The 12,249-nt window shown below is 36.9% G+C and overlaps 1 protein-coding gene across 1 annotated transcript in view; it reads left to right on the top strand.

Annotated features, from left to right (window-relative positions):
- The first annotated feature begins 632 nt into the window (after positions 1-632).
- Positions 633-12,249, top strand: part of LOC121413084 — a 32,943-nt gene continuing 21,326 nt past the window's right edge. Inside the window, exons 1-3 of the mRNA XM_041605848.1 lie at positions 633-1,089; positions 2,127-2,290; positions 2,808-3,073. Coding sequence (XP_041461782.1) covers positions 847-1,089; positions 2,127-2,290; positions 2,808-3,073 — 673 coding nt within the window. The 5' untranslated portion in view covers positions 633-846. The remainder of the gene's footprint in view (positions 1,090-2,126; positions 2,291-2,807; positions 3,074-12,249) is intronic.

The following is a 12,249-nucleotide window of genomic DNA, read 5'->3' as shown; positions in this document are numbered from 1 at the left end:
ATACAACCTCGAAAAAAATAAATCAACAGATCAACATGCTGATATTACTGCAGTTTAGCTTAAAGCCTGGTCTAAGTCTGGGGTAAAACTATGCGAAGCTATTATCAATGTTTGAGTGCCAAAATGCGATGACAAATCGATGATATAGTTATGGATAATTGCGTCACATCTGTCTCCCACAGTGGAACCCCAACTTTAGACCATGGTTTGTGTTCAGAATTCTGACCGCTATATTCGTATTTGAAGAATATACTTTTAAAGTTTATCCCGATTGTTTTAGTGCATTAATAGATCGATGCGTCAACTGTACTATGTATCAATGTTACGTTCTCTGTTTTTGCCACGCAGTGTCCTGATGTCACCATGCCTGTGTCTCTCAGTGTCTGGCGTGTCAGGATCGGCACGTATCTCAGGAGGTATCGTAATGATCCAAAGACAGAAACTGAACAATCAAAAGCAAACGACAATGACAATAGACATAATCCATCTTCCAATGTTTCTTCAAGAGGTGACAAGAGCAAAACTGTTAGTAAGTCCTGTCAACAACCACCGTCTTCTTCTGTAGACCTGAAAACGGCCAAAAATGAATCTTCAAGTAACATAAAAAAGGTTAATGTTTGTTCGGAGACTCTGTCGACCTCGACTATTCCTGATTGTGACACCGCTAACGGATCTCGGTGTGATACCAGAAACCTCCGTAATATCACTCAACATGCTCAGCACGGATCTTTGAAGTGTGATGATGACCGTAATGTTTCAACTTGTTCAACAGAGAAGGAATCTTTTTCTGTCTCTGATCCTACTGACATCAAGGCCCAAAAGCCTTGTGACCTTGACGAGTTGGACATGAGATATATAACCATTAATGGCACATCACCTGCTAGCCTCTGCAAATCAACTCAAATAAGTGAACCAGACCAACATGATGGCACATCGGAGTCATACTCACAGGTTGCTAGTTCTCAGGACGAGGGCAAGCATGACGAGAAAGACACTTCAAGTCCTTTACCGTCGGGGATACTTGGCTTATTTTCGCCTAGTACTGATTTAGATACGTCTGGCAACGTTCAGCTCACATCGTGTACGAGGGTATGTATAATCTCTCTCTCTCTCTTTCTATATATATATATATATATATATATATATATATATATATATATATATATAATGTATATATAATAAAAAAAAAACAATTAAACGGATCGTCCAGACTGGAAATATTTATATTTCATTGAATTAAGTAATTTTCACAACGCAGATGCTGAAAATTTCATCGAAATTGGATTACAAATAACAAAGCTATTGAATTTCAACGATTTGCATTATTCCGGTGAAACAGTTCTAGGCATGTCTTTATGAATATTCATTAGGTGGTCTGATGATGCCATATCCCCACTAGTTCTTTTGTACTTTATTATATGAATTTATGTTTATTCGAAATTTTTCTACCAAGAACTAAAACAATGGGATTAACAACTGATTAAGTGCATTCTTTATTTATTGCCACAAGTTATTTCCATTATAATGGAGACAATCATTTACACATGTATGAAACAAAGTGAAATATTTATTATATCATGTAATAAAATAAGAAAAGGGAAAGTGGAGATGAGACATCATCAGCCCACCTAATGAATATTCATTGCGATGTGCTTATAACTGTTATCACAAAATATTGATAAACTTAAAAATTCAATAACTTCGTTATTATTCCTGCTTATACATGTGTTGTAATAATTGTGAATAATTTACTTATTCTTGTATATATATATATATATATATATATATATATATATATATATATATATATATATATATATATATGTTCTGTTTATTCATAATTTGTAAAGCGCATAGATAACTAAACCAGATATTATGCGCTTAATAAGTGTCCTCTATTATTATTCTTATTTGTTCTATAATTGTAATGAAATTTTCAACATTTTGCTCTCTGAAATTTCTCTGACCCTCCCTTTATTGTTACCATGCTTTGATAATTTTGGTCATGTTAGGCATGTTAGCACTGCATGAACAAAATAAGTCGGAAGGATATAAAACAGTGTGTACGATAATCTTTTTATTATTTTAAAGGTTTCTCTGCCACATATCCCTCTTTTTTGTTTTAGGAGATCGCAGGGTCTTATGGAGCACCAATCTCTCCAGTCAGTAGATCGCGTTCACCCAGCAGTGGATCAGATGAAACACAAAGGAATTCATTCTCTTCTGGTATAACCAACGTGCTCCTCCTGAGGTCCGGTGACGTGGAGAAAAATCCTGGTCCAAATACCGAGTAAGAAAATTGAAATAATTCATCATCATCATCATTACCATCATTATAATTATTATTATTAATATTATTACTATCATTATTATTATTATTATTATTAATCATCACTATACTATGTTATTGTACATCAATACGGCGTATTGCGTTATACCATTATAAGCACAGTAAGGGACGATCAAAATATTATGAAGTCTCTTTTGCCTTACGACTGGGTGTTGGACAAATCGCCGGTTCGCAATATATTAATCATGTTAATGACGGTTGGAATCCAAGAGTATATCGACAGAGTACCGTATATCGGTTGACTATGTGTACACATGTCTCATTGAAAATGATAATTTCCCCAGTCTGCAGGGCCATTTATATCATATTTCCGTTCCAATTTCATTTCTGAGAAGTGCCAAGCCTAACAGTATTTGTGTGAAATACTTAACATTTAACGCAATATATAAAATTTCCCTTGAAAGTAATTGAAAGAACTTCTCTCTTAGCCTCTCTCGTGTCTTTGTTCATGTTTTAGCCTTGGGAATCTAACTGAGTTTGAACTTCATTTCCTTGCTGACGGTATGGATCCATCAGACTTCACGAAGGTTGGACTAGCTTTAGGATTTACTGAGGCTCAACTAAGTCGATTCAAGGAAGACAACATTGGAAACATAATGCAAGCTACCTATAAGATGCTTTGTGAATGGCTGAAGACAGTACGAGATAGTGAGGCGAGGAAGACACTGTCCATCAAGTTAAAAGACATCAATCTGGTACAGCTTGCCGACAGTGTAGAGAAAGGTAATTACCACCACTTTCATTACTCCTATGCAGAGAAAGGATACTGACGTTGATTTATGATACAGATTATTATGATTGTTATGCTGATGATTACAATAACGATAGGCAATTGTGAAAACGATGTAAGTAATAAAGTGTAATTTTAATATAAAAATAACTCGATTTATATAGCGCTTTTGCCTGAGGATGAAAATCAATTGCTATTATTACCTCGGCTTTAGCTCTAACTACACACCATGGCTCGGATTCGAACCACCAAACCTCAATTCAATTTCATTCAACCATAAAAATATGAATATACAAATCACACAGTGTACATAATTATCCCTTTGCGTGCGGGCCCGCGAATCTCGATTGTTCTCCCCACGGCGGAGCCATTTTTCGTGCATTGCCGGTATTGGGAACTTTGACAGTATTTTCTAATTTAATTGCTATTTGCGCCAAACTGATAGGTTTTTAGAATTTTTAGTAAATGTAAACATGAAAGATCAGACATTTTTCTTTCTGGGTATGCAGTTTTTGTTTCTCAAATCATTAGAAAAAATGCGATTTTCATGAAGGAAAAATGTTGTGTCAATTTGTCAAAGCTTCGTTTTTCCCCGAATCAATAGACGCTGTGTATAACAAAGCGTAAGAGCGAACAGCACGCGCGGAAAACCAGGGTTCGATCAATACTACATTGTCGTCTGCTCTCCGTGCTTTTGTGTTTGTTGATCTCGCTTCTCATGAATCAGGGAAGTGGGGGGGGGGGGGGGGTACCTCCCACTTCCCTGGATGAATGGTCTTTTTACGATCAGGTATAGAGGCCCTTTATAAAGATTGTAAATATGACGGTACCTAATCTGTTTGGAGTAAAATCACAGCAGTGAAGTGGAAAGTGCTTTTATTTCCCAGAAAAAGAAAGCAATTTTCCTTACCGGCACGATTGATTGATAACGAATTTATTTCATTCCAAAATTTCAACAAGGTTACAAAGTAAAGCAAAATATAATATAATATATGATGATTGATTAATTGAATTCATTTTTCTTCATTTCAAACAAACTCACAAAGTATAAGTAGGAACGAAACAGAATATGAATAATAGAAATGAAAATGAAAATCATGATCTCACCCGTGACAATTTTGTCAACTTATGGCTTTAGTTATGTCATTATGGTGGCCTCACTATTGCTTTGTCACTAAAAATCGCGCTTTGTATAATCTTTTTTATACGTTTTATTTCTCTGTTAACTCGTTTTTTCCACAGTTGGGATAATAAAATGATTTTGTTCATGAAGATTGTGTACCAGTATTTTATTAGTTTCCCTGTTGTTATTTCAAAAAGTAGAACCAGTTAAATTGGCACAATTAGTGAGACAGAAATCATCCCAAAAAAACTCGTTCCTTGCCTCTTTCTATAGCTTCTTTCTTTACCTCTCTTTTCGATTCAAAAGGGCCAGGCGAGTGATTACTATTTTTCACAATGATTATTTTTTCTCGGATTTACGTAGTTTTAGCATCCGCAATCAAAATTATTTCGAGGTGTTCTTTCATTTTGTTCTGTTAGTGCTTCTAATTTTTCCGTTGTTTTCACGACCAAGGCAAATAATAATGGAAAAGAATCACATTCATATACTCATTGGTTTTTTATTTGTAATCATTTTATCTCTATATTTTTAATATTTTTAACTCTATATTTCAAAGTACATGAATTAAATGTTGCGGGGGGGGGGAGAAGCGGGGCCTGCGTAAGTCCTCCTCCCCCATCCTGCAAACATTTACAACATGTGATGATGTGATGTGATGTTGCGCTGTAGTTGCACTCAGTTTTGTGGCTCTCTATTAATTGACTTATTTTTTTGCATTTCTACTTGGAGATTGTTTATTATATTGTTACCAGTACTTGTAATATGTATCTTGGATCCTACTAGACAAATTTCATCACGTTTTGACTTGGCTTGGATAAGAAATTTATGGAAGTATTTTTCATCATTGAGGATTCGATTCGATTGCTGGGCTTCTACCTCCATGTTTCCCCTCATACAGAACACACCAGTCACCCATTGTGTACTAATCTGGACACTGCAATAGCCAAAGGGGATTACATCCTTTTATGTTTTCTTCAGCCCTTTCATGCATGATGACCATGGACAAGTTGACTGAATAGCAAGTTTAAAATGCAACAATGGAAAATCTTGCTATACCCTTTGCCTGTATGTTACTTGTAGTAATGGCTGTAACCCAGATACACCATGACACTGGCCACTACAATCGCAAGGTCCTGCTGAAGATTAGAGAGACTTCAGGAAAACTATAACTCCCTCTTGATGTCTATCACAATCTGAAGTCCCTTGGAATTTGCTCCATAAAACCTACAAGAAGGGGCAAACTGTCTTGGGCGAAACAGCAGAAACAAATTGATGTGATTGTTACCTATCGAGAAAAGAGAATTAGAAAGATACATCGTCGACCCTCAGCCTGCAGGACTATACCTCTGACGCAAAATAGTAAAGCTATTACTTCTACAAAGATTGGCTTTTGGAATGCTCAGTCAATGATGAATAAACCTGCAGAAATATGTGACTTTGTGCTGACAGAACAACTTGACATATTAGGCGTTACTGAGGCTTGGCTCAAGGGAGATGCTCGGGACGGCCCTACCCTGGCAGACATTCAAACTACTCTTCAGCAATATCGTCTACTGAAACTTCCTCGCACAGGAAAGAAAGGTGGTGGTCTGTGCATTTTTCTACGTAACAGTTTCACTACAAAGAAGAGAAGTCACTCATTTGTAATGTTTGAATGCCTTGAGGTATCGGTTAGTTCATCTGACCAGGATACACTTACGATGATTCTCATTTACAGACCTCCTGCCCGAGGCCAAAACTTTGCTCTCTTTTTTGTTGAGTTTTCAAGGCTTCTAGAGTCTGTCAACCTCTTATGTACTAAGTTAATCATCTGTGGAGATTTCAATATCCACACTGACAACAACATGGATGCTGATGCGAGATCTCTAAATGACCTTCTTGAATCTGGTGGTCTCAAGCAGATGAATTTCAGAGCCTACTCATAAACGTGGTCATACACTGGATCTCCTGATCGTCAGAGAAAGTGAAGGTATCATTGACAACATTAGAGTACTACCTGCAATGCCATCTGATCATGCGGCAATCATGTTCACAGCAGCACTTGCTCGTCCACCTGCATCAAGGCAGCAAGTTCGCCATCGTATGCTTCGTAGCATCGACTATGAACAATTCAGCCGTGATATTGAAGGTAACTTCTCAAACATTGGAGACCTTGACGATCTTGACTTAGCCCAAAAGGTTGACACTTATAACTCTACTCTAAAAGCCGCCCTTGACAAGCATGCTCCAATATCTTCCAGGAGTATTCAGCTACGCCCACATGCCCCATGGTATGATGAATCTCTGAAAGCCCGACGACGAAAGTTGCGTTCTGCAGAAAGGAAGTGGCGAAAATCCGGAACTGTCACAGACAAACAGATGATGAAAGCTTCATTGACTGATTATCAATGTGTACTCAAGAAAGCAAAATGTGCCTACCATCGAGAGAAAATAGCTGGTAGCAACAGCAAGGAGCTTTTCAAAGTTGTACACGAATTAACAGTCGAGCAATCTGATCAACTGTTGCCATCCCACAGCTCGAAGGATGAACTTTGTCAACGATTTTCATACTACTTCAACGACAAGATATCCAAACTTCGAGCATCAACTACCAACGTCAATCTGTCACCTGTACCATCCTCTACTGAAGCTACCTTGGAAAGGTCTGCATGTCAACTTGAAGAATTCCATCAAGTTTCAGAGAAAGATGTTCGCAAGATTATTAAATCTAAGAAGGTGAAAACTTGTGCACTTGACCCTGTTCCTGCATGTGTCTTTAGCGGATGTCTTAATACTCTTCTTCCTGCCATCACAGATATGGCAAATCAGAGTCTTATGTCTGCCAATTTTCCAACTTCACTCAAATCTGCAGTTGTTACACCAATACTGAAAAAGCAGAATCTAGATCCCGAGGACTTGAAGAACTTTCGTCCGATATCAAACATCCCGCTACTTGGGAAAGTGATCGAACGTGTGGTCAGTCAGCAGCTTACATCATATCTGGCTAGTAACTCTCTTCTCCCATCTAGGCAATCGGCGTATCGTCAACACTACAGTGTGGAAACTGCCTTACTACGTGTACATAATGACCTTCTTCAATTTCTAGACAATGGGAATGAGGCTCTGCTCCTCCTTCTTGATCTTACGGCTGCTTTCGATACAGTCGACCATGAGATTCTGCTTTCTAGACTGAAATACAGATTTGGAGTGACTGGTATGGCATTGCAGTGGTTCACATCTTACCTGTCTGGAAGAGAGCAGAAAGTGCGCATTCAAGACAACACCTCAGTTTCAACACCACTGCGGTGGGGCGTGCCTCAAGGATCGGTAATCGGTCCGATTCTCTTTACCTGCTACACTACGCCAGTTCAGGACATCATTCAGGCACATGGTTTCTCTACAATGATTTACGCTGACGACACACAACTTATCGTCTCCTTAAAGTCTTCGGATAGGGAGAATGTTGTAGGGAGACTGGAAATCTGCCTCCAGGAAGTACGGAACTGGATGGTGAGCAATCATCTTACACTTAATGACAGCAAAATGGAGTTGCTTCATGTTTCATCTCCTTTCAGACGAGTGCAGGAGGCTCTCCCTCCTTTGACATCAATGATTGGCCAGGTTCTGCCATCTCCTTCAGTATGTGATCTGGGTGTCATTTTTGATAAGAATGTGAACATGTGCCAACACGTAAATATTGTTTGTCGCAAGGCCTCGTTAGCTCTGAGACGTATTGGAATGATTCGGTCATACCTTAGTAAGAATGTGACTGAGATCCTCATTCATTCTTTTGTATCTTCCCTTCTTGATAACTGTAACAGTCTTTCGTACGGAACGCCGGACAAAGATATAGCAAAGCTCCAATGAATCCAAAATTCAGCCGCAAGACTTGTCTCCAGATTCAAGAAACACAACCACATCACCCCAATCCTCAAAGAACTTCACTGTCTACCTATCAAATCACGAATTCGCTTCAAAGTCCTTCTAATAACATTTAATGCTGTCCATGGTTTTGCCCCTCAATATATTTCTGAACTTGTTTCTCCATACACCCCCTCTCATCCCTCTAGGACACTTAGATCATCAACTCAACTACTCCTTCAAGTACCCAGACTAAGAACTAAGACGCATGGCGAAAGGTCCTTCTCCTACAGTGCCCCAACCCTTTGGAATTCCCTCCCCAGTACTCTCCGATCACAAAATAATCCTGGACTTTTCAAATCACAACTTAAAACATTTCTTTTTAATGAAGCATTCAACTAGGCCTTTCCAAATACTTATGCCATACATGTATGTAACTGATTAATGTTGATGTTGCTAATTATTATTCTAAGTAATTCCTTATATTGTATAATTCTTATTTTTGTAAAGTGCATTGAGAGTCCTTTCAGGTCTGAAATGCGCTATATAAGAACTACATTATTATTATTATTATATAAAAAAACGCGATTGATTTGTGACTTTTTACCCCTTTCACCCTTCCCTCCCACATTCCGATCAACACCTCCAAATGCTTTGCTGTGTAAAATTACGTCCAAATATAATGATATTTACGGTGCTATTTGACATTATAAAATAATAATAAATCTGGGGAAATAGGGACGTTCAAAATATTTCTTTTGTGGGGGCGTCAAAAATGGAAGGGGAAAAACACAAAAGTCTGCAGGTTTGACGAGAGTTTGTCGGATTGTGGCAAACAAAGGGGTGTATTTGATTTCTTTCTTTATTTTTTTTTGGCCAGATGATAACTTTCTAATTCTATTTCATAGGTTTCTACTACTTATCTTTTGGTCCATTTGATTATTACGCATCTTTTGAAAATTGAAATGATTCTCCAACGACTTTTCTAGGTAAAAGTTCTTATCTGGGAGAGGAAGAGAGCAAAGTCGGGATAAAATGACAATTTTTTTTTAAACATAAGCTATGATCAATGTGTTATGTACAACGTCATTAAAAAAAAAATGGGGGTGGAACACTAGTAATCTAATAAAAAAATAACGTCATACAAATCATATTCTATTGAATTAAATAATTATTCAGTGTATTAGCAAAAAGCACACGTTATGGTTCGGCATTATACTTTGTTCTCATGTTCCCTTTTTATCCCTCTCTCTCGTTTTTTAAAACATAAGCTGTGATCAATGTATTATGTACAACGTCATTAAAAAGAAATGGGGGTGGAACACAAGTAATCTAAAAAAAAAATAATGTCATACAAATCATATTCTATTGAATTAAATAATTATTCAGTGTATTAGCAAAAAGCACACGTTATGGTTCGGCATTATATTTAGTTTCATTTTCCCTTTTTATCCCCCTCTCTCGCCCTCTCTTCCTTATTCTATCAGTCTTTTGCTCGTTATCCTTCATTTCATTATTATTATTTTTTTTTTTGGGGGGGTTGGGTATTATTTCTCTAAATCTCGTGCATCTTCTACATCACTACGCCATATGCATGCGTTTATTGTGCAACTCCAAAGCTATATAGCTGTACATATATATAGCTGTACATATAGAGATTTGGTCAACGCCTTGCATGAATAAAAGGAAGATTAGCGTTTATCGTCAGGCCGACCACATCAATGCTCTCCGTATTGTGCAACTCCAAAGCTATATAGCTGTACATATATATATATATATATATATATATATATATATATATATATATATATATATATATATATATATATATATATATATATATATATAGCTGTACATATAGCTGTACATATAGCTGTACATATATATATATATATATATATATATATATATATACCTAGATTCAACCAAAGGGCGAATGCTCGAAAATTGTACGCAAAGGGGAATTCAACCTATATCACGTTAATGAGGCTATGCGTGATTAAATTTTGATTTTGATAAATATTTGTGAATAACGGGAGGTAATCTAAAAAAGTGAGGACCTTTTCCCTGTGTCCCTGCGTTTAATTTGGAATATACAATTTTTGGTTCTCCCAAAAATTCTCCCTAAGGTATTTTTACCCCACAATGAACGAAAGGGGCCTTCTCCTTTCAGTATTTGTAAAGTCGGCTCCTTCGCCTTATTAACTGGGCAGTATTTATTTTTTTAAAAATGAGAAAATAAAATAAATTAGTTTATTTTACGATCAGACAAAACAAAAATTAATGTTTTTCTAGAAAATATATTGCACCACATGATATTAATAATAAATATAAATTTGTAAATGCATGCAATTCCCCTTTTCGTCACATATAGCAGCACTATATTCCCCTTTGTAAGATCATGCAATTCCCCTTTTCGTCACATATAGCAGCACTATATTTCCCTTTGTAAGTTCATGCAATTCCCCTTTTCGTCACATATAGCAGCACTATATTCCCTTTGTAAGTTCATGCAATTCCCCTTTTCGTCACATACAGCAGCACTATATTCCCATTGTAAGTTCATGCAATTCCCCTTTTCGTCACAGATAGCAGCACTATATTCCCTTTGTAAGTTCATGCAATTCCCCTTTTCGTCACATATAGCAGCACTATATTCCCTTTGTAAGTACATGCAATTCCCCTTTTCGTCACATATAGCAGCACTATATTTCCCTTAGTAAGTACATGCAATTCCCCTTTTCGTCACATATAGCAGCACTATATTCCCTTTGTAAGTACATGCAATTCCCCTTTTCGTCACATATAGCAGCACTATATTCCCTTTGTAAGTTCATGCAATTCCCCTTTTCGTCACATATAGCAGCACTATATTCCCTTTGTAAGTTCATGCAATTCCCCTTTTCGTCACATATAGCAGCACTATATTCCCCTTTGTATATATGCAATTCCCCTTTTTCGTCATATACAGCACCACTATATATATTCCCCTTTGTGTACATGCAATACCTCTTTTTGTCACATGTTCCCTTTGGAAGTACACGCAATACCCGTTTTTGTCAAACATAACACCACTATATAGGGGATTATTTTTAAGAGTATTAATAAGAGCTTTCCGAAAGGAATACTATGATATTCACAGAGGAAAGGGATTATTTCTCCCATATTCAAAAATGGTGAAAGAGAAAACCTACAAAATTTGCGGTCAATAACGTTGCTCAATATCGATTATAAGTTGATTACAACAGTACTCGCTAATGGATTACAGAAAGTCCTGCATAAATTGATTGACGAAGATCAGGAGGGATATTAGACGTGGTTTTGATGTAGCAAGGCTCATTCAGGATGTAATTGATATTTTCAAATACAACATAATTAAAGCTACTTTCGTAGAATTAAGCCGTGTGTCATGGGACAATAGATACGTACGTCATGTATTGAACTGAGTGGACATCACAATCGCAAGCCGGTCCCGATTTCAAAAGCTGAACAAATTTTTCGGAAATATATTTAGTCGTGTTATACGCAACCTGCCGAAAGGTGTCTATTTTTGTTGATTTTCACAAAGCGTTTGACACGCTAGAGTGGAATTTTATTTTAAATTGTTTAAGAGCTTATGGTTTTAAAACTGGATTTAGGAAATCGATAGCTTTATTATATATATTCAACAACGTCATTTTGAATGGATGGCTAACATATTATCGTCTGTTGAGAGCCATACGGGCGTTGTTATATTTTAAAGGTGTTTCGTTCGGAGCCAGAAGGGCGCTATTGCTGTACAAAGTCAATAGCAATAGCGCCCTTCTGGTTTCCAACGGAACATCTTTGATCTGCAATAGCGCCCTTCTGGTCCTCCGCCGACGATATATTCCCATCAAGAGGCGTTACTCGTTAGACAAGGATATCCATTACCGGCACCTTTGTTTATTTTGGCAATAGAAAAAAAATAGCCCTTAAAGTGAGAGATACAGAAAAAAAAAGTTTGGGGAAAATCGGACAGGTAATAAAAAAAAGTTATGACTTTTAAATGATTTGAAAAAAATGGGCAAATCAGTGAAAACTTTTAGACATGTTGCCAATTTGATGACGTCGTGGGTGCACTAATTACCATAATTTTGTTTATATTTATAGTGCAAAATGCATCATTTCTACAGTACGTAAGCTACAAAGTTTGTATTGATGTAAACATGCATATAGGGGATCTAC

Source organism: Lytechinus variegatus, chromosome 4 (assembly GCF_018143015.1).
Source record: "Lytechinus variegatus isolate NC3 chromosome 4, Lvar_3.0, whole genome shotgun sequence".
NCBI classification, from domain to species: domain Eukaryota; kingdom Metazoa; phylum Echinodermata; class Echinoidea; order Temnopleuroida; family Toxopneustidae; genus Lytechinus; species Lytechinus variegatus.
The sequence above is the reverse complement of the archived record's forward strand: the minus strand, read 5'-3'. Positions and strand labels throughout refer to the sequence as shown.